Raw genomic sequence first — 25,727 nt, forward strand, 5'->3', positions numbered from 1 at the left:
TTACACCAGGATCCGGCTGGTAACTTCTCGGCCTGTGAGAGAGCTGACCTAGTAGGTTTGGTCTTTGTAAGCGCATTCACTGTAGGTGTTGAGATAGCTTCCGGTTATGTGCCCATGAGTGACTTAGCCCTGTGAGAGCGAAGCCATTGTTCCTCATGACTGGCTTCCCTGTTGCCGTGGAGGCTTGGGATGAGCTGTGTCCTGACGGCCGCCGGCTGTCACCTGAGCCTTTACCTGCTCTGCCACGTGTGCTAAAAGCTCAGAAAAGTGGCTCTCGCTGGCCCAGCCATTCTGCCAGTCTTTATTGAGTACCAGCTGTGCAGTTAGTCTTTTCCCAGGCAGTGGCAGGAGGTGACGGGTCAAACAAGAACAGAACCCTTTGCGCATAACCGACTCCAGATTCCCTGTCTCCAAAAGGAGACATTTTGCCCCCAGCTTCTGGAGATGTCTCCTGTGGAAATAGCTGTGGTCTATTCAACCAACTTGTGAGCACTTGCCTCTTATCAAGCCGGCATCAGCACCTCAGGCTCCCGGAAGGGGGCTGGGAAGGAGACCTGGAACCCGAGAGGATGAGCTGTTGGGTGATGATGGGCTCAGGTTGCAAGCTGGCCTGGCCTGCCAGCTGGCCCCGGCCTCAGTCCCATTCCAAGGGGCCTTTCAGTGGGCCTTTGTCTTTCCTAGGTTATTGCTCAGGCTCCCTACTTGGCCCAGGGCTGTCTCCTCTGACCTTTGACTCACCCTGCAAGCCTCCAGCTTGGCCTTAGATGTGCTGGGATCCTGGAATACCAAGCAGAGTTCAAATACCAGCACTTTCCATCTGTCCCCACCCCAGGCAAGTCCTTATTCTCCTGGTGTAAAATGGGATGAGAGTCCCATCCCTCTAGGTGATGGGCTGAGAAAGGGCTAGAACATTTTTAGCATGCTGCTTTGGAATGAGCAGCGCTGTTATCACAGACTCCTCCTGCTGAGTTGCCGCTTCACCTTCCGTGGTGTGAGGTGGTGTGAGCGGTGGGAGGATAATCAAGATGTCCGTCCGGAAGGCCACAGACCCAGCAAGCAGATTCTGCATGCCTTGGAGGTCACTTGTCTCTCACCGGATGGGAAACCTCAAGCAAACGCATTTCTTCTGCCTGGGGGGGGGGGACCTGCGTGCCTTTTGCCTTCTGTCCCTTAGACCTCTGGAGCAAGCGTCTAAATGACCTGTTTCACTAAAGCATTTCCTGACCCCAACTGATTTAAGCAATCCTGGTTAATTTTGAAGTAAGGGAAAAACCCGTGGGAAGTTTTTTCTCTCTCTCTTTCCCTCTTTCTAGTCCCCCAGCCTTCTGCCCAGTGGTGGGGATGGTACTCATGACAAGGGAAGCCAGGCTCCCTGTTTGCCTCTGGGGGCCTTTGTTGACCTCTGGCCTGTAAAGCCACCACAGCCTTCGTGGGAATGAAAGGGAGAGAGGAGACTACACATGGAACTCACAGAGAGGGAGCCAGCTTGAGTCTGGAAGGCCCTTTGGAACCCCTGGATTAAGAATCTGGGGCCTACTCAGTGTGGTGGTACATGCCTTTGATCGCAGCAGAGACAGGAGGATCTCTGTGAGTTCAAGGCCAGCCTGGTCTAGAGAGTGAGTTCCAGGACAGCCGGGGCTATGTAGAGAGACTGTGTCTAAAACAAAACCAAACAATAAATCGTGACGTGAATAAGTATACGAAGAGGTAGACAGCATCCGGGCTCCCTTTGTCTTCTCCCTCGCCAGCTGTCCAATGTGTAGCTGACTCACTTCCTGATGTCCCGCCCCCTTCACACTGCGGTACCTGCCCAGCTTGACTGCTGTCTCCAAGGAGAGTGCAGAGAAAATATCAACACCCAGCCATGGAGAGCATCGAGGGGGCTCCGATGGGTGCCACTCTGGAGTCTCAGTCTTTGGGAAGCTAAGACAAGACCGGTGTAGGCTGGAGCTCATCTCGGCCCACTTAGCCTTGTTCAGACAAATACAAAACCAAGCTGAGCCTAAAGCCAGGGCTGGCTCTCCTCAGGCCTGCGATGGCCCTAAACCTGTGTCGGGGACAGCCAGCCCCAGCTTCTGAGTCATGGCCTAGGCCTGTGTCATCAGACAGATATGTTCATTTCCTCAGGCCATTTGTCCTCGCCATTGCTCACAGCGGAGCTACGATGGCAGGAGCAGGTGCCCAGGGGTCTGGGACGGTGGTTTCTTTAGTCACCCAGTCACCCCCATTACGGCTTCTAGGCCTTCCAAAGCCTGAGAGAGAGACTTTGCCAACGCAGGAGAGAGACTGAAACACTGGACGTCAAGGTGCTAACGCGGTGAGGCGTGCTTATAAACCCAGCACTGGGCCAAGGCAGGGGATGGCTACTTTGAACCTGAGTATCAAGACCCTGTCTCACAAAACCAAGGATTGGGAGTATAGCTAAGTGGTGGAATGTTTGCCTAGCATACACAAGGTCCTGGGTTCAAACCCCGACACAGTTTAAAAAACAAATGACATACCTGTCCTTTCACGCTTGGAAGTGGCAAGCTTGAGAACCAAGAGTTCAAGGCCAGCCTGGGTTGCAGCTGAGCCTGTCTAAAAACGACAAAAATCTGTGGTTTCAGCTACCACCTTTTGTTGGCTTAAAGGAGCTCCTGCGCCGGCCGGTGGTGGCGCACGCCTTTAATCCCAGCACTCGGGAGGCAGAAGCAGGAGAATCTCTGTGAGTTCGAGGCCAGCCTGGTCTACAGAGTGAGCTCCAGGATAGTCAGGACTGTCCCACAGAGAAAACCTGTCTCGAAAAACAAAACAAAAAACAAAATAAAACAAACAAACAAACCACAACTCAGTTTAAAATAAGAAGACCACTTGGGGACTGGAGAGATGCTCGGTGATGCTGCTCTTCACAGAGAACCTTGGATGGGTGCTCAACACCCACGAGTTGCTCAGAACTGTAGCTCCAGTTCCAGGGGATTTGAGGGCACTGTGTGCGCACACACTGCACACATAGACGTGCAGGCAACATGCCCACACACATAAAATAAATAAATAAACCACCTCAAACGACGCATGTGAAATATATGACAGCTTATTCCATATCAATTTTACTGCAGTCAAGCTGTAGAAATACGACATAACAAGACACAAATCTCGCGAGAGCTGTGCAAGGCCCTGGTCCAAGCCTCCACAAACAAAAACAAGGAAAAAGACGCCTGTGTAAATTCCCCAGATGGAAGGCGAAAGCCAGCAGCCCTGGTGGCACGGTGAGGCTGGACAAGCAGCCCATGGCCTCGCCCCCTGCCTGACCCTGTCACTAAGGAATGCCATGTCCCGACCTTTACTGACCAGGTTGAGAAATCCCGCAGGAGCCCTTGGTAGAGGCTTATTTGCCCTCAGCCACTTGGACAGGGAGGAGCGGAGCCTGCTCAGAAGCGGGGGTTGTAGGGAATCCCCAAGACACCCAAGACCAAGTTCTCAGCACAGAGAGACTTATTTGCCCCAGAGGGACAGAGGACAGGGATAAGGGACAAAGACAGGAGATAGAGGATGAAGGGAAGGGAGCAAGGGAGAAGGAGAACAAGTATTTGTTCTGGGGGACAAAGGACAACTCTGAATACAGAGAGGGCAGATGTGGCCCACAGGAAAATGGCAGTTTATAAAGATAATGGGGAACCCTGTGTTAAGATGAGGTCATGAGGTGTGTAATTTTAACTGGGCATGTTAATTGGGTGAGCCAAAGGGTTTTTTGTTGTTTTTGTTTTGTTTTGTTTTGTTTTGTTTTGTTTGAGACAGGGTATTTCTGTCCTGGACTCACTCTGTAGACCAGGCTGGCCTCAAACTCAGAGATCTGCCTGCCTCTGCCTCCCCAGTGCTGGGATTATAGGCATGCGCCACCATCTCCTGGCTAAAGGGGGCTTTTGATTGCTGGACTTCAATACTTTTTTTTTGTTTTGTTTTGTTTTTTTGAGACAGGGTTTCTCTGTGGCTTTGGAGCCTGTCCTGGAACTAGCTCTTGTAGATCAGGCTGGTCTCGAACTCACAGAGATCCTCCTGCCTCTGCCTCCCGAGTGTGGACGTCAATACTTTGATAGCTGAATCTTGGCGGTCAGTCTTGGGGGAGGAAGTAGCAAACTATGGGATTGGCCCTTGGTGGCTGGCTTTAGAACTGTAACAGTTTTTAGCAAGACAGAGGGAGTGGGGGAGAAGGGCAAGACCTGCTAGAGCCATGTTTGCCATGGGACCGGCTGGAGTCCCTTCGGAGATCCCTTCCTTGAGTGGTCACAGCTCTTCGTGACTGGCACAGGGGATGGCCGAGGAGCACACCTGTGGTACTCATCAGAATTTGGAGGGAACACCAGGGAGCAGCCCCCGACACAATCTTCAAGGGGCTCTAAGGCTAAAGGCAACCAAGGGGAGCTGGTATCAAGAAGGGGGATGCAGCCACTCCCCGAGTATGACATCCCTGGGGCTGAGTTCTGCCACCCACCGACAGAGGGTGTGGGGTGCACTCTTCCCCCACCAGCCAAGAAGGACGCAGGAAGGTTTGTGACCCTGAAACAGACTCAGCCCCAGGAACACAGTATGCTGATGTTTCCCGTGGCCTAGGGATGACTCTGCTACCCAGGAAAGGAACTCCCATCTCAGTGGTTCATCAGAGCTGGTCCTCTGGAGGGCTGGGCAGCTGTACCCACTGCTGCAGCTGGGGGAGGGCAGACTCTGGGAGCTGGGCAGGACCAAGGCAGAAGCTGCCAGTGGGAGGAACTTTCCCAGCCAGGCCTCTGGCTGATGCCAATGTTGGGTCAGGTGATGACAGACTTCCTGCTGAGCCCTCTGGAATGTTTGGAACTCAGCAATGACAGTCCAGAAGTTTCTGTTTCCCTGGAAGGCTCTGGTATGAAAAGAAAGTTCTAGATAATGACTCCTAGGGTTTTTTTTTTGTTTTTTGTTTTTTCCTCCTACCCTGCCTTTCCTATTCTGGGACCTTCACGTATGACAAGGCTGGGACAAAGGCTCGGCTGTCCTTATCAGCCTGCCTACTTCCTGTTTCGTAGGGTATCTTGCACCAGAATTAAGAAAAGCAGCCCACGTCTTGGCTTCCCAGACTGCAGGGCATGCTCATCCCACGGCTCCTCTGGAAATGCCTGCCCCTAGTTTTCAATTAAATGCAAAGCATCACTTCTATTCCACAAACAAGGAAATCGATGACCAGAGAGACGGTTTACCGTGACCTTCCAACTAACAGTGTTGGTTCCCAAACCAAGTTGCTAGCCTCCTCATCCTTGCTCCACCCTTCAGCTCCTGATAATGCCTGAGAGGGGGTGAGGGTGTTATGTGACAGGAAACAGGAAAGCAGACTGGCTTTGGGTAGAAGCTGGGCCTGCCTTCTCTCCCCTGCTTGCTTTTGCTGGATTCACCCCCACCCGCTACTGCCCAGTTGCCTGTTGCAGGAGCAGATAATTATAGCAGCCGCTCTCCAGGGTCGACTTGTGAAGGAGAAGAGCTGGTTGTTCGTTATGTGTCTGGTGCACAGTGAGCAGAAAGCGTGGAGCAAATGACAGTCTGCCCCCCCTTCCCCCCCCCGTTAGCCACCGTCACGGCTCGAATGTGAAATGTTCCCCCGCAGGTTCGTGAGTTTAGACACTTGGTCTCCAGCTTGTGGCACATTGTGGACCTTTGGGACGCCTGACTTGCTTGGTACACTTCAGGCACTAGGAGCAGGCTGCTGAAGGCCGGGGTTCACTCTGGACTTCCTGATTCTCCAAGGGTCAAACAAGCTGCTGCCCTCAGCAGCTTTTCCTTGCAGGTGTGTCACAACCTTCCTCTGGGGACAGAGCAAAGGTTGGGTGGTGACCAGCAGAACCCTTAGCCCTAAGTCACAGCAATGAGATCGGCGGGGAGAGAGTCCGCTGTGGGGCCAGGATACTGGGCCTGCTCTCCTTCACTGGAGAAGGTGAGGAGGAGGGTTCACTGGTCCCCAGCCTGGGGATTCCCTCCCTCCCTCCTGCCTCCATTGAGTTCATAAAAGGAAGGGAAACCGAAGGGCAGCGTCCCATGATGCGGTTCTCATGAGGTCATCCCTCAGTGATATGGGACTTTCGGGTGACACAGCTCTTTCTGAGTCACACACGCCCTGAAAGTCACCCTTCACTGTCCTAAGGAAGCCTAAATGGCCCACTGGTCCACCAACCCCATTCTTTGTATGACTATTTCTTTTTTTTATTTTTTGTTTTTCCTTTTTGTTTTTTCTAGACAGGGTTTCTCTGTGCAGCCCTGGCTGTCCTTGAACTCACACTCTGTAGACCAGGCTGGCCTTAAACTCAGAGATCCATTTGCCTCTGCCTCCTAAGTGCTGGAATTAAAGTGTGCTCCACGGCATCCAGCTGGGACTCTATTTAATGGCAGTGGCCCCACCTTTTTTTGCTCACAAATGCCCAGGCAAAGCAACACAGCAGCTATGCCAGGAGCTCCTGCCACCAGTGGCTAACCCACTTGGGCAGCCGTGTCTTCTCCACCCAGTTGTTTCCTTTGAAACTGTGAGCCTGTCTCATCCTCTCTTCCTTTTTTTAAAAAAATATTTATTTATTTATTATGTATGTAATATTCTTTCTGCGTGAAGGCCAGGAGAGGGGACCAGATCTCATTACAGATGGTTGTGAGCCACCATGTGGTTGCTGGGAATTGAACTCAGGACCTTTGGAAGAGCAGGCAATGCTCTTAACCACTGAGCCATCTCTCCAGCCCCCATCCTCTCTTCCTTTGAGTCCCCTTCTGCCATGCATCTGAGGCTAACCTGAGCTACAATCAGACCCTACCTCCAAAAGACAAGTGGGCCCAGCATGGCGGCACACACCTTTAATCCCAACACTCGAGAGACAGAGGCAGAAGGCTCTTTGGAGGCTAGTCTGGTCTACTCAGCAAGTTCCAGAATAGTCAGGGCTACAGAGTGAGACCCTGACTCCAAAAACAAAACAAACTCAAAATGAAAAAGATGAACAGCAAGTGAACAGTTACCATGGAAACCTTAACACCTGACCTTCCATGTGCACCGTGGGAAGAATGGACATGAAGTTGTCCCTGACCTTCCATGTGCACCGTGGGAAGAATGGACATGAAGTTGTCCCTGACCTTCCATGTGCACCGTGGGAAGAGCATGAAGTTGTCCCTGACCTTCCATGTGCACCATGGGAAGAGCATGAAGTTGTCCCTGACCTTCCATGTGCACCGTGGGAAGAATGGACATGAAGTTGTCCCTGACCTTCCATGTGCACCGTGGGAAGAATGGACATGAAGTTGTCCCTGACCTTCCATGTGCACCGTGGCACACATCGATGCATATTTACACAGCACACACTCATGTAAAGGCACACAATAGCAAGAGCAACACCTGCTAGGCACGGTGCTGTGTGTGGTGTTGTGTGCCTTTCCTCAATCCAGCTCTTGGAAGGCAGAGGCATGCAAGGTATCTGAGAGCCGAAGGGTAGCTGGGTTTGCAAACTGAGGTCCTGGCTATCAGGGTTACATAGCGAAACCATGTTTCAAAACAAACAAACAAACGAAAGTAGGGGTTGGTGTGACAGCTCAGTGGTTGACAGCAATGACTGCTCTTCCAGAGAACTGGGGTTTGATCCCCAACACCCACATGTAGTCACCTACAACTCCTGACCCAGGGGATCCAATGACCTCTAAGGACCCTGGACTTAGGAGGTACAAATATATACTCACTCAAGCAAAATACCCTCCCTCCTTCTCTCCCTCTCACCCTCTCCCTCCACACATACACAGACACACACACACACACACACACACACACCCCTTTAGAGGTCGAGGCAGGCAGATCTCTATGGTCTACATAATGTCAGGCCATTCAAGTATACAGTGAGATCTTGTCTCAAAACAAAACCAAAAATGACTAGAATAACAGCCAAGCCGGGCGGTGGTGGCGCAGGCCTTTAATTCCAGCACTCGGGAGGCAGAGGCAGGTGGATCTCTGGGAGTTCGAGGCCAGCCTGGTCTACAAGAGCTAGTTCCAGGACAGGCACCAAAGCTACAGAGAAACCCTGTCTCGAAAAACCAAAAAAAAAAAAAAAAAAAAAAAAAAAAAAAAAAAAAAGAATAACAGCCAAAAGAACTGAGACACTACATGTGGCCTGTCAGACCGGCCCTGGCCTCTGCAACTTCAGCCGGCAGTCTGCATCTGCCCAGGTAGGTAAAAAACCAGCCAATAGCACCCCAGATCCAGGCTCTGTCTGCCCTCTTTGCCGACTTTACCCTCGGGGAAGCGCTGCTGTGGACACTGTGGCTCCGGCTGTCGTCCATCAACACACTGTCCTGGAGAAGAGGGTGGAACCCTCCAGCAACTCCTGTAGAAGTGAGAAGTTCTCCTCTCTGCACCGAGCCCTCCCAGGGGCCTCTCGACAAATCGTAGGTTCTGGTGTTGACAGCGTCCAATCTTGTGATTCAGGAAAAGGGATGCTTTGTAGGGTGTAAGCCCCCAGAGCCCACGCTGAACCTGGCTGCCATCTCCCAATTTCTTGAGGCGACAACAGAGTCAAAGATAAGGCAATGAGTGAGGTAAGGCGGATACTAGCAAGTACAGGACAGCCATGCGTGGTAGAGGTGGCAGAACCCTCTGAGACGGCATGCTACCTGCCACCTAATGTGGTAGGAACCAGGGCTTAGGAGGGGTGGGCTCTGGATTTCATAGACAGAACCCAAATCTACTTAGTCAATGCTTAAGAAGTAATGAGTTTCCCCAGCATGTATGAACTGGGGAGAACTGGGGCGAGCAAGGAACACTAAGAGCTCAGGTGGGTTGGGACTGCAGAAGTTCAAGAGCCAGTTCACCTGGAAGCCCACAGAGAACTTCTTTTTTTTTTTTTTTTTTGGTTTTTCGAGACAGGGTTTCTCTGTGGCTTTGGAGCCTGTCCTGGAACTAGCTCTGTAGACCAGGCTGGTCTCGAACTCACAGAGATCCGCCTACCTCTGCCTCCCGAGTGCTGGGATTAAAGGCGTGCGCCACCATCGCCCGGCTTACAGAGAACTTCTTGCTTCCAAGGCAAAGACAGGAGGAGTGTGTAGGGAAAGGAGAAGCTCTCTGTGTTTATGTGTGTGTGTGTGGGGGGGGTGTGTGTGTGGTGTGTGTGTGTGGTTTGTGTGTGTGGTTTGTGTGTGTGTGGGGGGGGGGTGGGTGAGACCTCATCATTTGAGAGGTAGAGATTGAGTTTAAGGTTATCCTAGTCTGGACAGCAAGCTCAAGGTCAGCCTGGGCTACAGGAGACCGTGCCTGAAATAATAACAATAAAAAGAAAAGCTAACGGAGTACAGGAAGCTTAGGACCAACTCCCTTAAGGTGTTAGTTCCCGCTGTGACCAAGCAGGGGCTTGGCGCCACCCAGTGGACGAATCTGAGAACGGCTCAGACAGGAGAGAAAGATTTGAAAAGCCTCTGTTAATCTGTCAAGATGGTGTCAAACGAATTTTGGGTTTTGCTTTGTTGAAATTTGCCATTTAATAATGGAATAAATTTTTTTTTGAGATAGGGTCTCGCCATATTGCTCTGGCTGGCCTGGAACTTGCTATGTAGATCAGGCTGGTCTCCCACTCCTACTGGGCTGGAATATATTCTCAATAAATGGCTATGGTTGTACAGTGTGCATTCCTCACAGTTTACACTAACGACTTATTCCTTGCTGTTTTTATATGTTTTACACTATGAAAATTACGCTAAACAAAAATGCAAAATCTAATAATTTCTGTTAGTATTCAGGCATCTGCACTGACCTGCCCTTGGGGTCCTGAAGGATACATCCTCAGCTCCAGCCACTAAGAGCACCTCCTGTGCACATTTACTATGTTCCCTTTTAAAAGGTGGGCCTTGTCCACCTTCCGTGTTTGTGTTTTCTTTCTCTTCTGCCACTCTTGTCCCCAGGGACCTGTAGTGATGTTTTATTTGTACTTTAATAAATAAAGCTTGCCTGAAGTTCAGAGTAAAACAGCCACACTGACCAGCCTTACGGACCAGGCAGTTTGCCATAGAAACCCCACAGTGGTGGTGTACACCTTTAATCCCAGCACTAGAGAGGAATATAAAAACGGGAGACAGCTCTGACACACAGTCTCATTCTGAGATTCCTGGGGGCAGGACCGCCATTTCAGACTGAGGTTGAGGGAAGAGTCATAGGCTTGCTGTTTTGCTTTTCTGACCATCAGGCTGAACCCCAATTTCTGTCTCTGGGTTTTTATTAATTGTTCTACAGAGACCAGTCTTTGTTCCCCCATTTTCCAATAAATCTCCCATGTGAGCCCTGTTGATGGCGTGACTTCTCTCCCTGGCATTTTAGTTTTGTTTTTTGAGACAGGGTTTCCTCTGTGAAACAGTCCTGGCTACCGTGGAACTCACTCTGTAGACCAGGCTGGCCTCGAACTCAGAGATCTGCTGCCTCCCGAGTGCTGGGATCAAAGGCATGTGCCACCACTGCCCGCCTCTTCCTGACATTTTGAAATAAAGTATAACACTATATCCAAATGGGCCATGAAATTTAAACACAATTGGCAACAATGCACTTAGTCCAAGAACTGCCACCAACACAGGGCTATGCAGTGATGGTTCCAAATGAGAGCCTTGAAGATGAGGACAGCCAAAGGCTGTCACTGGGAGTTGACAACCAGGGGCGAGCAATCCTTTGCCACAGGAGCAGCTGAACAAACTGGACAGGTGAAAAAGCTTGGTAAGTGGGTGCTTTGTGAGCTGACTAGAAATCTAAAAACTGTCCTTTAGAATTGTCAACATCACCAGGCGGTAGTGGCGCACGCCTTTAATCCTAGCACTTGGGAGGCAGAGGTGGGCAGATTTCTGGGTTCGAGGTCAGCCTAGTCTACAGGGCGAGTTCCGGGACAACTAGGGCTACACAGAGAAACCCTGTCTTGTGAAACGGAACAAAACAAAAAACAAAACTTGTCAATCTCAGCAGGTGGGAGTGGCGTACGCCTTTAATCCCAGCACTTGGAAGGCAGAGTGAGTTCAGGGCCAGCCTGGTCTACAAAGAGGTTTAGACAAAAAACAAACAAAAGAATTGTCAATCTCCTATTCTACCCAGCAGTCAACAATTTCAGCTCTTGTGAGGAGCAATGAAATGTGGACCGTATGGCCAGCAAGATGGCCCAGTGGGTGATGGTGCCTGCCTCCAAGCCTGAGTCAGCTCACTGGAACTCAGTTGGAAGGAGAGCTGACTTCTTAAGGTTGTCCTTCAAACTTCACACAGGTGCCAGAGCAGGTGTGTTTACAAACACATACAAGATTGCGTATGTGCATGCACACACACACACACACACACACACACAATAACAATTTTTAAACATTGTACAGAAAGTAAATGGCAAACAGCAATGAGCAGCTTACTGGTTGCTCCAAAGTACTTCCCAAGCCAAAAAAAGAAAGAAAGTCACAGGCACTGTTTGGACTCTGCTGTCTGATTGTGCCTGGGAACACCGCACCTGGCAACGCTGCCACGGAGCAGAAAGGGACTCATTGTTTGCTAGACACCCACTGCAAACGCTGACCAAGTTGGGCTTCGAAGTTTGATCTCAGTCCACACCCTCACCTTGCCAACCAACCACCACTTCAAGCATCTCAACCACTCTTGCAGAGAAAATGCTTCCACATCCAGCAGAGAGCAAAACACTCATCCCAAAGAGCCTGCCAAAAGCAGAATCATCGAGTTTGATGCCATAGGCATAAGCAGACTGTTTGTCCTTAGTAAATAAAACAAGACAGTGGTTGTACTGTATTTTGGTTAAAAGATACACTTGAATCTTCTTACGATTTAAAACTCATTTTATTTATTTATTTATTTTTTTGTTTTTCGAGACAGGGTTTCTCTGTAGCTTTGGTGCCTGTCCTGGAACTAGCTCTTGTAGACCAGGCTGTCCTCGAAGTCACAGATTTCCGCCTGCCTCTGCCTCCCGAGTGCTGGGATTAAAGGCGTGCGCCACCACCGCCCGGTCTAAAACTCATGATGTTAACTGCAGTTCCTTTTGTGTCAGCCTGCTAGAAGAATGCGAGCCAAGATACTGGACTAGCTGGGAAATCTGCCTCATAGAATTAAATCTAAACACTTTTTTCTGTTCTGGCCTGGAGTTTGCTTTGCAGCCAGATTATTTTGATGCTGATTCTTGTTAAATAGCCCAGGCTGGTTTCAAGATGGTAATCCTCCTGTTTCAATGTGCAAACTGGCCGTAAATAAAATCAGTTTACAAAATAGTTCCACTAAGACCATCCTTTTGTACCATCGTACTTTGCCCATGTTCATCCCTCCCCACTTCCGTATTTTGTCTCTCAATTATTTTACCATCATCCACAGCACCACACTGTTTACCAGGTGGGGTACCAGGTCCCATAGTTACCAGTATCTAATATTTGACAATAAACGATCAAACCTTTGTTTTTTTTAATATTTATTATGTATACAATATTCTGTCTGTGTGTATGACCGCAGGCCAGAAGAGGGCACCAGACCCCATTACAGATGGTTGTAAGCCACCATGTGGTTCCTGGGAATTGAACTCAGGACCTTTGGAAGAGCAGGCAATGCTCTTAACCTCTGAGCCATCTCTCCAGCCCCCCAAACCTTTGTTTTTTGAGACCGGGTTTCTCTGTGCAGCCTTGAACTCACAGAGAACCCACCTGCCTCTGCCTCCTGAGTGCTGGCATTAAAGGTGTGTACCACCACCCGGCTATGATCAAACCTTGATGACAGGCACGGCCCTTTAAATGAGCCAACCTGTCCAAGCCCAGTTAACAGCAGAGAAATCTGAGACACCAGCAAGGCCTCACTGCTCCTTGTTGCCCCAGCCCACATTAGCCCCCAACCTCACGTAGGGCAGGTCCTGCCCACTCCATCCTTATGAAGTGACCTATGAGGTGACCATCATGATTACCCTTATGGAGTTCTGTCACAGTCTTGTGTGCTCCAAGTGCACCCCGGAGAAGCCAGCTCTTGTCTCTTGCCACACCCCTATTCTTTGGTACATCTCACAATGAACCTCAAGCTCACCAACTGACTGGCCTGACTAGCTGGAAACCCTTAGGACCTGAGCTCAGGTCTTCACGCTTGCTCGTCATCCAGAGTCGTCTCCCCAGCCTCACCTCTTTTTTGTTTTTAAATATTTATTTATTTACTTATTATGCATACAATATTCTGTGTGTATGCCTTAAGGCCAGAAGAGGGCACCAGACCTCATTCCAGATGGTTGTGAGCCACCATGTGGTTGCTGGGAATTGAACTCAGAACCTTTGGAAGAGCAAGCAATGCTCTTAACCTATAAGCTGTCTCTCCAGCCCCCCCCCAACCTGTTTTTTCACTTTACTTTGCACAGTTCAAGCAGACTTCCTTTGCTGTTTAACAAACTCACGTGCTTTTTTTTTGTGTGCATCCATTTTTTTCCTGAAAACTGTGTATCTAGATATTCATAATGAACTGTATACTATTCCTGGATATGGTAGCAGACACCAGTAATCCTAAGCATTTGGGAGACTAGGGCCAGTCTGGGTTACATAGTGGGATAGCATGGCAAGAATGGGAGGAGAGATAGTGATACAGCTGTTTGTAGACTGTCCTGCAGCAAGGCCCTTAGACTGCCAGTACAGAAACACGGGCACATCTGCCAGCATGCAGAAACTGAAGAGCCCCGTGAGCTCCCCATCAGCCTACGTACACGAGGTCATGTCTCAAAAAGGGAGCAAAGTAGCAGGAACGGGGACACGCACTTTTAATCCTTGCTGCACTCAAAAGGCTTAAGGTGGATCTGTTGTGAGATCAAGTCCAGCTTGATCTACCAAGAAAGTTCAGGGTCAGCCAGGATGACAATGAGCCCCGCACTGGCCTCAGAGGTCAAGCACATAAATTGCTCTGGCAGGACTTCAGTGCCCAGCACCCACACTGGAAGTCACAGCAGCTTGGTTCCAGCTTTACAGGATCACTCCATGTCCTCTTACGGCCTCCTCCGGTGCTGCATCCTTGTGCACAAATTCAGTCACACATACACGTGATCAAAAATAAAATAGGGCCCTGGTTTACTTCTGTGCTGTGATACATGACCAAAAACAAACTCTTGGGAGGAAAATGGTTTATTTCATCTTACAGAAGCCAGAGCAGGACCTTGAAACAGAAGCCCCGAAGAAATGTTGCTCAGTTAGCTTTCATTTTTTCCCCCAAGATAGGGTTTCTCTGTGTAGCTTTCACTTTTCAAACTTTAAAAAAAAAAAAAAATCCAGCTCTGCCTCCCAAGTGCTGCGATTAAAACGGCAACTACCACATCTAGCTCTTAGCTTTCTTATATAGCCCATGCCCACCTCAGAGATGGTGTGGGAAATGGCACTTCCCACGCCAATTAGTAGTTGGAAATGTGCCTCACAGACATGGCCACAGGCCAATTTGATGAAGGTTTCCTCTTTGCAGGCGACTCTTAGGTTCGTGTCAACACTTCACTGCTTGCCAATGCAGGCACAGAACACTAATTTTTAGCGGTTTTTTTGGTATGATTTATGTATGAGTGCTCTGCATGCATACCTGCACATCAAAGGTCCTACTGTGAGCAAACATGGGGTTTCTGGGAACTGAACTCAGGATCTCTGGAAGAGCAGCCCTCTTAACCCTGAGCCATCTCTCCAGCAGCCCTAAACACACTAGTTTAAACCCCAACTTTTCCTTTGTCCCCAAGATCTCATATGAACCTGAACTCGGTTCTTCAGTGCACACATTCCAAGTGCTGGAAAAGCAGGGGTCCCACCCCTGGACTCTGTAGAGGCCGGGACGGAAACCCAGGGCAGCGTGCATGTTAGGTAAGCAGTCTACCAACTGAGCTACATTTTCAGCCCTCCTGAGAAAAACAAACAACAAAAACTCTTTAAAAATCAAACAGAAAATGCTCTAAATTTTGTTGGAAGGACTTCCCTGAATGCTGGGATTAAAGATGTGTGTTAATACAAATGGCTCCACCTCTAAACTGAACTCGCTGTGTAGTCAAAGACTATGGTTTGTCTGGTTTTAGTTGGGTAAAATGGAGCTACTGCTAAGAGCAGCCAAAGAGGAAGAATGAAAACCCATGAGTACCAGGAGTCAATCAAAAGTGTTCCAAATGAAGGGCTAAACAGATGGACATACTCCAGCGGTGTTTATGGTTTATACTGGGAGGAAGCTTCCAGAAGCGGAACTCGGCTCCTCCCATCATGAGTTTAGTTCCCACCTGTTAACACACGGAAGAACCTGGAGAGTTCTGCACTCATGTGAGACTCTACTATCCCAGTGGAGTCCTTCAGGACTGTCTTCATTTAGTGCCCCTTTCCTTATTACACCCCATAGACACCCATGTATATAATCTGCCCATCACTACTGAGGTCTTGTCTATAACTTTTGGATAGAAGTAAAAAACCCAAAGAAAACAAAATCTCCCAAACCCCCAAGTTTTCCTGAAATTAAGAAGTGGGCACTTTGTGCTTATGTTCCAATGGTCAGAAATTTTAACCATGGGTCCAAATTCTCAGCTCAGATTGTATGGTAAAAGGGCCAAAAAAACCAGAGCCAGCGAAAGAAACACATTAGCTCTGAACCCAGAACCAAAGAAGCACACCCTAACTCTGAAACCAGAGTGAAAGAAAAGTCTGCCCCTGAGCAACTAAACCAGCCAATCCCTGAGCAGAAAATCTTTATCCTGGTCTTCCCCTAAGAAGCCTTACATAAGCCCTTCTGCCTGTTCAATCGCAGGCTGTCCTTTTCCTACCCTGGCACAGGCAGCCAGGCTCCTGGACTCCTTCCCAAATTTTCTTGAAAGATTTTTGGTTGGCCACTGGTGGTGGCACATGCCTTTAATCCTAGGCAGAGTTCGAGGCCAGCCTGGCCTACAAGAACTAGGTTCAGGACAGCTAGGACTGTTACACAGAGAGCCCTGTCTCAAAAAACCAAAAATATTTTTTGGTGAAGATCTTTCAGCAATGTGGAGCAGGTTCTTCTGCTAAGAGTTCCCTTAGAGGTGCTGAGCAGAAAAACCAGAAGCGAGTTACACTGGGTGGGAAACTCTCTTTTGTGTGGAGCAGAAAAGGTAACTTTCCGCTGGAGCTGGAGGAGACTGCTACACTTCAGGAGATTCCCCTTTAGCGGTGAAGCAGAAGTAACTAACATCTTGGGCCCAAGCCTCCAAGTTAGGGTACCTTTCCTTCCGGAGCTGCTGCACTGGCCCGTCCTAGCACTCTTTGCAGCTAATCACTGAATAAAAAGGGTAAACCCTGTTTCATTGCTTTATTTATCCTGTACACAGCTCTACTAAGGTAGAGTTGTCTTGTAATACCTAGGTAAGTTGAGTAAAAGTGAATGGCAACATTCTTAAATTTAGAAATTTATTGTTTAATCCACAAGCTTTATATAGCTTTAGTTAAAAAATAAAATAAAATAAAACAAGTGAAACCAAGACACTATGTCCAAGTCCAGGCCCTCCCAGCCTGCCAATACAAGAGCTCTTCAGTTTTGTGTGCCAATTGGAAGAGTAAGGAAAAAAATTCTGGATGGGAGCCATGAAGTTTCATAAAACAAATTTATCTAACTGAAGGATCCTTGCTAGGTCTAGTAAATTGCCTTTACAAAAGATAAAGGAAAAAAGGGGGAGAAAGAAAACAAAACAGAAGCCAACCCAAAGAGGACAAAATTCCAGAGTTCTAATGAACTTATGAACCTGTCATCACGGACAATCTCCGGCATCCAGCAGTGCCTCCCCTGTTCCCTAGAGCTGGAATCCCGAGCTGTCAGCGGAGACTCCACAGCCAACAGGGGTATTTGCGGCATTAAAACACTCACTCAGACCCTTGTGGTACTTAACAGTGGTCTCACTTCTGGGCAAGCTTACAAACCTATACAAGGTTGAAAGCATAATTTACATGGTGCTAAAATTCAAGAGAAACAAGAAAAAAAGGGGGGAGGGAACCTCTGGGGAGAGGCAAGGGCATTTAAAGGGACGGTAAAAATGTCAACAATATTTAAACGCCCCCTAAATTTTTTTTTTTTGGCTTAAAGTATTTCACTCTAAATGTCAATGGAAGAATGTCACTAGTACACCATGGACACCTGTGTAATGCAAATCCATGCCCCCCTTTCTTAAAAAACATGGTGAACTTCAACCTAGCAATTATTACAACAAATGTTATAGTCTAAAGCTCAAACACATTTTAGCGATTTTGAAATTGAATTGAGTACAAACCAAATAAAATTTACAACGTAACAAACATGTCCACCTAGGACTGTGGGGACACTTGAGCCTTCCGCATGGATCGCAGGGCTTTTTCCCGCAGGTGCCTCTCCAGGTCATCAAGGTTGTCTTCAGCTTCACTTTCAGTCTCCTGGAAAACAAAGGCAAACCAGGCAGATGTTAAGTCTTGAGACACGCTGGGAGATGCTGTGCAGACAGAACGACACAGTCACAACAATACATACTCTGCACATACAAACCCACCTACTTTAAATCATGACTTCTTTCTACCCTAGGCTTGTTTAGAACTTGTTAAGGAACTGAAAACAACCCTGAGCTTCTGATCTTTCTGTCTCAAGCTCTCAGGTGCTGTGCTTACTTACACGCACCCATACTCCCACACCCAGGGTATCTGGGGCTAGAGGAACACATCCAGGGGGCCTTGAGCATGTTGAGTGCTCCACAAACAGCTATATAGACGGAGTTCCCCCAGCAGAGTTATATCCCTATGCTTGCTACGCAAGTATGAGAACCTGAGTTAAGATCCCCAGGTAGCAATGCCCCAGCAGACCCAAGTGCTGATGAGGTGGTCTAACTGGTGGTTTAGTCTACCTGAAATAGTGAACTTTAGGAGAGATAGCTAGGGGAGATTGCCACCAATCCTGATGATTTGTAATCAATCCTAAGTACTCCATACGGTGCAAGGCTAGAATTAACTCTGCAAATTGTCCTGACCTTTGTGTGTATATGCACACAAGTAAAATGTAATAAAAATATGACAAAAGAAAGGGGGGGCACCAATGTCTTCTACATGCACACTGATGGGCAGAGGCAGATGGATCTCTGAGTTCAAGGCAAGACTGATCTGCAAGAACTAGCTCTAGGACAGGATCCAAAGCTACAGAGAAATCCTGTCTCAAAAAGTCAAAACTCAAAGCATTCTAGCATTAAGTTTTTGGGAAGCCATTTGTACTCTTCCCCTTGGTTCCTGACAGGTCAGCAGGAAACATTAGCCATGAGCAACAGATAAAAGAGCCAGGTGGTGTGTGAATACCTTCCTGGGCTCTGGTGCTGGCGCAGGTTCTTCCTGTGCTGATGTGGTTGTGGCAGCAGAAACAGCTGCAGGGGCTGCAGGAGCTGTGGTGGCTGTAACCACAGTCTTCTCTTTCTTGTGTTTTTTGTGCTTCTTGTGTTTCTTATCCTTTTTGTGTTTCTTGTCCTTCTTCTTCTTTTTCTTCTTTCCACCTCCTTCTTGATCAGAATTCTAGAAACCCAGAAACAAACAGTGAGATAATTAATCTGATTAAAATCCTGTTTTATTTTGAGGGAATCTTAAACAGACAAATACATGCTTCACCGAAGTGCAAAGAACCACCAACAAGAGTTCTCAGAGAGGTGAAACAACCAGTGTCAAGGTCCACCCACAAATCCAGCAGGAAGAGCCTCGACACTGACTGACTGTACAGTTTCCTACTAATCCTAAACTGGGTTTCCAACTTCAGGATGTGAATGAGGTGTCAACAGCTGGAGTCATGGGCTAAGCATGAGTTGCCTTCCAGCTCCTAAACACGAGCCTTAATGAGGGGCAATTAAAAACCACTCTAATACTTGGCTAACGCAAAGCAGGATTTCATTATGTGGTGAGGAGCTCAAACAAAGCCAGGCTAAACTGAATGCCTACTTTAAAAGTGGGAGTGGCCGGCTTCTCTCTGCAGAGATGGTCCTCTCCTACCACGGGGTCCTAGGGAATGAACTCAGGCTTTCAGACTAGAGGCAGACACCTGAACCCACTATTAGTTACTGCTTTTGCCTCCCGAGCGCTGGGATTAAAAGCGTGCGCCATTATTGCCCGGCTTGCTTATTATTTTATAACTGTTTAATAAGGGAGGGAATTCTACATGTTATACAATTATGTATTCCTAACAAAAGCATTAAATATTTTTACTTTTTAATCTCATAGCCCAGATGTTCCACAACACAGCTGCATCCTCATAAGCAGTCTTAAGTTATAGTCCATCTAAGAGAATCTATCGTTACATCTACTGAATACCATGGTTAGCCCAATAACTTCTAACATGCTTAGAAAAAACAGCTAGGCAGTCATCTAATACAAAGCTTACTGTAATATGTCATATAATTTACTCAATTTCAGTATGTCAACAGTAGCTTTTGCTATTTACTAACCTAGAAAAGAGGATCAAAATCCAAATTCAAAGTATGGTTTCTACCGAATAAAAATCAATTTCACACCATAGAATGATTATTTAACTGAACCACCATATTAACATAGACTAAATTTATGTATGAATTTAATTGACTAACTTGTAATTTAATTGTTTTTGAGACAGGGTCACTGCACAGCCCAGGCTGGCCCTCAACTCCTGACCCTGCTGCTGCCCACCGGTGTTGGGACTGTAAGCACCCACCATCACCTCAACCCCAGTTAACTAATTGTAAAGCTGCCCCAAACAAGGCACATACACACCCTGGCAGGGGAAGGGCTTGGAGTTGGGCTTTTAGCCTTTTTGACTGGTACTGCGGGAGACCAGTTTGTGGAGGGTGACTGAGACTGGACAGGAGATGGAGGTGCTGGAGGCTTTTTAGCTGCTGGCTCAGGAGATCCAGAGACAGATCGGGAAGAGGAAACTCTTCTTACAGACTGAGGGCTTGGTGAGGCTGCCCTAGACAGAGAGGAAAAAAAAAGAACACAGCATTGAGAACAGACACTTGCTTTTCTATCACTCAAGTCTTGGGGTCACTCGAACAGCATCACAATTCTCTGCCACTGCACTGATGATGGACTACATTAGGACCAGCAGCTTCTTAGCTCCCTGAAGCCTGCTTTCTATCAGTATTAAATATTTTTCAGGGGTTGGAGACGGGCTCAGTGGTAATGAGCACTGAAAGAACTAGGGTTACTTTTCCAGCACTCACACAGCTCACAGTTAACTGCAACTACCTTTCCAGGGGATCTGACACCTGCTTCAGGCCTCCTGACACTGCCCACTGGCAGCATACAAACATATACAGGCAAAACACCCATTTACATAAAACAACAAAGAGAAAAAGGTTGCTTCATCTCAGACCAAGATACCAGAAGCTAAGAACCAAGTAAAGTTCTCTGGCATCGATGCCACAAGAAACTAGGTTCAAAGTGGAAAATATGAACAGTACCCAAAGTTTGATAATTATTATTGTTGTTTTTTGAGACAGGTTTTCTCTGTGTAGCTTTGGCTGTCCTGAAACTCTGTAGACCAGGCTGGCCTTGAAATTACTGAGATCTGCCTGCCTTTGCCTCCTGAGTACTGGGATTAAAAGCGTGCGCCATTACTGCCTGGCTTGTTTATTATTTTATAACTGTTCGATGGGGGGAGGGGAGGTCTACATGTTATGCAACTATGTATTCCTAACAAAAAAAAAAGCATTAAATATTTTTACTTTTTAATCTTTTTAGGTTCCGGAGTCCTGGAGACTCTCCTAATAGGCCTAGTACTTGGAGATGGGGACTGCCTTCCTTGGGGTGATGCGGATGCTCCTCTTCGAACAGGGGGAGGACTTGAGGTCTGAGGAGCTCGAGGACGTGGTGAAGGCGAATGCCGTTTGTTTGGCTGTGGTGACCGGGCCTCCCGGGTGGAACGGCCTGGGGAAGACCCTTTCCTATGCTTTGAAGATAAGGAGGGTGAGCGTCTCTTGGTGACTGGGGGGCTTCTTTGTTTGGGAGGCGGAGAGTGGGAGACGCGGCGCTTTGGTGGTGGAGATGGTGATGCCCTTCGCTTGGGTGGGGGCGGGGGTGAGGCGGTTCTCCTTTTTGGAGGTGGGGAAGGAGAGTATCTTCTCTGGATGGGAGGAGAGTATCTTCTTGGAGAAGGCGAGCGGCGGCGTGGAGGAGGAGAAGGAGTCCTAGAAAAAAAACCACACCATTAAGCTGAAACCGACGTGTGGAAGTGAGTGGCAAGCTGAGGTCAGGGGAATTCTCTCATCAACCTTTACGTGGACTTAGGTCAGTACATTTGTGTGGCAATACTTTCTCACCCATTGAGCCACCTAGTTAGCTAACCCAGAACTAGGAAAATTAAATAAATAAAAAGTAACCAGTTGGCACTCGGGAGGCAGAGGCAGGCGGATTCTCTGTGAGTTCGAGTCCAGCCTGGTCTACAGAGCTAGTTCCAGGACAGGCTCCAAAGCCACAGAGAAACCCTGTCTCGAAAAAAAGTAACCAGTTGTAAATGTCCTGTAGTCAGCACTATGCCAGAGGATATATTTCAAAGTAAGATCACCACACCTGTCAAGAGGGTACTGTGTACTGTTAAATGGAAAAATCTGCAACTTAAATTTAAACAATTTAAATTCACCAAGTCAACAGAATTTCTATAGAATCAATTCACTATTTCACAATAAGAGAACCTCACACTGCATTGTGGTAACTGAGCATCAGCTGTTGCCAGGTAATAACACTGTCCAATTGAGAAAGTCTGTTTTACTGAGTTCTTTGTGACAGGGGCTGTAGATGTGGCTCAGTTCTTAGTGCCCAGCACCCACACTGTAGCTCACAAAAGTTCATAACTCAAATTCAAAGGAATCCAACGCCATTTCTGGCTTCCACAGGTACAAGGTACACACAGTGCACACACACGCAGACAAAACACTCATAGACACACCAAAATAACTATTTTATGGGATGATGTGCCATTTCCCCTGAATAAGCTCCTAACACAGACTGTCCGGTCTTCTTCAAAGGACGGCCTTTTACTATCAGTTCACTGCCAGGCAAAAGGGGTCTCTGAAAGGTCTATCTGGCTTTTCTCTTACAGGTGACAAAGTCATCTTATGTCACCTAGGAATTAGGACTCAATACAACATTCAAGCTAACTGCAATGTGTGCTTGGGTCTTCCAGCACCAATTCCTGCTGAGAACTGGGTTTACAATAAGAAATCTTCAGACAAGGTGGTAGAGTGAACTGGGCAATCATTTAGTACCTCTAGCTAGGCACAGTGGCTTCAATTGTAATTTCAGTACTCAGCAAGTATTGAGACAGCCCTAAATCCAAGGCCAGCATGGTACACATACTAAGATCCTGTTAAAGAACAAAACATCCTCTTCCAAAAAGGGGTTTCCCTTTCTCTAGTTATTTCACATGGAAGAAACATAGGAAAAAGTAAAACCAAACAACCATTCTTGTACAGTTAGTCTGCCGTGGACTCATCCCCAACACACACCAAAGTCACAAACAAAACAACCACATTTCCCCTCTTTTGTATCTACAGACACACAAGAATAAACTAACCAGTTTCTGCCTAGTTCTCTGCCCACTAACCTGGACCATTCTTCATTCTCTTGCTGTGCCTGAGCTGACACCCTGGGTCACATGTTCGTATGGGTTTCTTTAAGACAGTCTAGCGGAACTCACGTATAGTTCAGGCTGCCTCCAAACTAGTGCTCTTCCTGCCTCCATCTCTTAAGAACTGGGATTAGGGGCGTGTGCTGACACACGCAGCCTGTGACTGACATTTCTAGAAGACTTCTGGTTTCTCACTTCATAGAACACCCTTAACTTGGGACTGCTAGCTCTTCTATTTCTGTATAACTGGTAGAGTATTACCAAGAATCTCAAATGCACACGACCAGTAACAGATCAGTGTGGCTGTTCATGTGCACAAATGGATGGATGGTTCTAGAACCTCCCATGGTTGTGCAGCCATTGCTATTCCTCACTCCCCCGCTTATCCCAGACACCAAGGATTTGGCTGCTCTATGACCCAGACTGGCCTCTAACTCAAAATCCTCCTGCCTCAGTCTTCCAAGAGTTGAGATTCCAAGCATAAGTAATATACCTGGCTCCTAACTTTTGTTTCTGCATAGTCGTGTGTTTTGGGATTTTTCTATAAGGGAGCACACATTTACTATGTGATCTTTTATGACTAAAAATGCCTGAACACACACAACACAACTTTCACAGTAAAGACCCAGAGCCACCATGAGTCTCTTGGACACAGTACCTTCGTCGCGGTGGTGGGGTGGGAGATCTGCGCCGCCGAGGAGGAGGGGGAGGAGGAGGAGGAGGAGCTGGAGAAGGAGATCTTCGCCTTCTGGCTGGTGGTGGGGAAGGACTTCTCCTCCTTCTACCACTAAAGTAAGAGTTGATTCTCAGTCAGTAAGATGTGTAAGCAAAGGCCCCAATAACCCAAGGCAGAGATGTACTCTGTGTTCTCTATGTTCCAGAGCATGCTTTCTCAGGCTAAGGCTGAGACCCTGGGTAGCAGCCAACATTAAAAACAAAATTTAAAAATCAATGTTTTACTTTTGAAATGGGTAAAACAGAGCTTTGTAATGTTAGCTTCTGACAGAAATAGCTATCTGGTTATAACATAAACCATCCAGCAGAGGAAGTGAAAATTTTCAAAAGATTATGACTAGAACATTTTTTAGTTGGGATACAGATGACAATCAGTTGAAAAACTTATCTGAGACTTATGTGGACTACATGAGGGAAAAAGCCAGTCAGGCTGGGCTTTGAAAAGTTTTCAGGTATTTTAATTCTTTGAGAAACATTTAAGATGTTAAATAGACACCAAAGGCTTAAGGCCCAAGCTGGAGACAACTGCTCCAAGCTGCCCCTTCTCTACAGTACACAGGGCACACGCACTGCACACAAGTACTCTACCTCTCAGCGGCACCTCCAGCCTTTACCATCCTAACTGAAAACATCTGCGCAGCACTGAAGAGGAACTGGGTATCATACTTAATGATACCCTAAAGACAAACCACAAAGCAAGGACGAGGCTGCCCTGGGGTGGTGTGGTTAAAAATATACTCAAGAAACAAACACATCCCAATTCTTTTTTTTTTTAACACATCCCAATTCTGAGTTCTGTAACAGACTTAAATAACGCAAGTAACATACGAACATACATTAACCAACTAGAAGCTGCTTCAAGACTTAAATGTAGGCTAAGCTACTTTGTCCCCTTTGAGGCAAATCGACACATATTGAGAGAGAATCAATGTAAACAGTTCTTGACTCCTTGACCAGCCAGGACTGAAGCTATGAATCTAGAACTCAGTTTCTAAAGTTTACCAGGTCCCACCCAGCTTCTACTTGAGACTCCATAGAGAAAAGCCATAAATTCACAGCAGATCTCATTTCCAAACAGATTTGATATACATTTGCAGATGATCTGATTAGTGCTTCATCCTAGCACTTTACATAAACACTCAAAATCATGTTTAATTTTATCCTCCCTAAAATATACTGAACTGGGTAGTGGCAGGCAGATTTCTGAGTTTGAGGGCAGCCAGGTTGACACAGATAAACCCTGTCTCAAAACAAACATCAAAAATATGATACTGACCCATAACTCAAAATAACTTTATTTTCTGTTAGGTGTGGCGGTGCACCCCTTTAATCCCAGCTCCCAGGAGACAGCGGCAGGTGGATCTCTGTGAGTGCTAGGTCAGCCTGGTTTACATGAGGGGTACATACAAAGACCCTATCTAAAACAACTCAAAGTTTGTTCTGCTTTTTGATAAAGAGTCTCATTGCATAGCCCTGGTTGGTCTCTGCATCCTGAGTGTGGCACTGCGCCCAGGCGAGTGGTGATCTCTAACAGCTTTAAACTAGGAGCTACTAATAAAACCTAAAACCACTGGGCAGGGTAGAGAATATTCGCTTTTGTTGTTGTTTCTTGAGACAGTTGTCTCTCCACAGAACCCTGGCTGTTCTGGAACTCACTACGTGGACCACTAGTGTTGGGATTAAAGGCATGTGCCACCACACCCGGCTAGAATATTAATTCTGATTTTACTGTTCTGAAGAATCATCCCAGAACCGAACCTAGTTCTGTAATTCAGGGGGAGGCGGGGGAGTATAGCACTAACACGATCCTGTGCAAAGCAATTTTTGATGTTCAGTTAAACAATTTCACTGAAGTCAGAAGTCACTACAGTTGGGAGAAAAATATTTTTGTACCCAATTTCTTTCTTTCATATCTCTATTTTTCATTATCATGAAACAGTTCCCTCTACAGCATAAATATTCCACTGTCCCATGACTGCTTCCCAAATGTCTTTCTGAAAGATTTTAAAATGGGAAAAGGTAAAACAGGAAGCATCTCCACTCCCAAGCAGTTTAGACAGGGAGTGTTCAACCTGTATTCAGAAAAGGAATACAGACAGATGACAGACAGATGTCAATGGCACAGGTCAAAGACCTTGTGTGGACACTACTTCTCCCTGTGCCTTTCTCACTTGTGAGACAGGTCGGAACTAAAAGGGTTTTTTGTTGTTGTATGAGGCAGCGTTTCTCTATGTAGCCCCGGCTATCTTGGAACTCACTCTATAGAGACTAGGCTGGCCTTGAACTCAGAGAGATTCACCTGTCTCTGCCTCCTGAGTGCTGGGATTACAAGGTGTGCACTGTCACGCCCAGCCCATTATAAGATTTTTATATAGGGTTTGGATCTAAAATATTAGTTTTATGGTCACATAAACATATGATAAAAAAAAATTCAGTAAGT

The 25,727-nt window shown here is 47.2% G+C and overlaps 1 protein-coding gene across 12 annotated transcripts in view; it reads right to left on the minus strand.

Annotated features, from left to right (window-relative positions):
* Window positions 1-16,354: 16,354 nt before the first annotated feature.
* Srrm1 (serine and arginine repetitive matrix 1) overlaps window positions 16,355-25,727 on the minus strand; it is a 33,326-nt gene continuing 23,953 nt past the window's right edge. For 8 of the 12 annotated variants that reach the window (XM_075946493.1, XM_075946491.1, XM_075946487.1 and 5 more), the window contains 5 exons: window positions 23,211-23,339; window positions 20,652-21,113; window positions 19,699-19,894; window positions 18,268-18,477; window positions 16,355-17,364 (listed from right to left, as the gene is read on the minus strand). In XM_075946493.1, the coding sequence (XP_075802608.1) occupies window positions 17,260-17,364; window positions 18,268-18,477; window positions 19,699-19,894; window positions 20,652-21,113; window positions 23,211-23,339 (1,102 nt within the window). In that variant the 3' untranslated portion in view covers window positions 16,355-17,259. The remainder of the gene's footprint in view (window positions 17,365-18,267; window positions 18,478-19,698; window positions 19,895-20,651; window positions 21,114-23,210; window positions 23,340-25,727) is intronic. The other 4 variants (XM_075946488.1, XM_075946486.1, XM_075946490.1 and 1 more) reach the window with 2 other exon arrangements.

This window comes from Microtus pennsylvanicus, chromosome 13 (genome assembly GCF_037038515.1).
Source record: "Microtus pennsylvanicus isolate mMicPen1 chromosome 13, mMicPen1.hap1, whole genome shotgun sequence".
In the NCBI taxonomy this organism is placed as follows: domain Eukaryota; kingdom Metazoa; phylum Chordata; class Mammalia; order Rodentia; family Cricetidae; genus Microtus; species Microtus pennsylvanicus.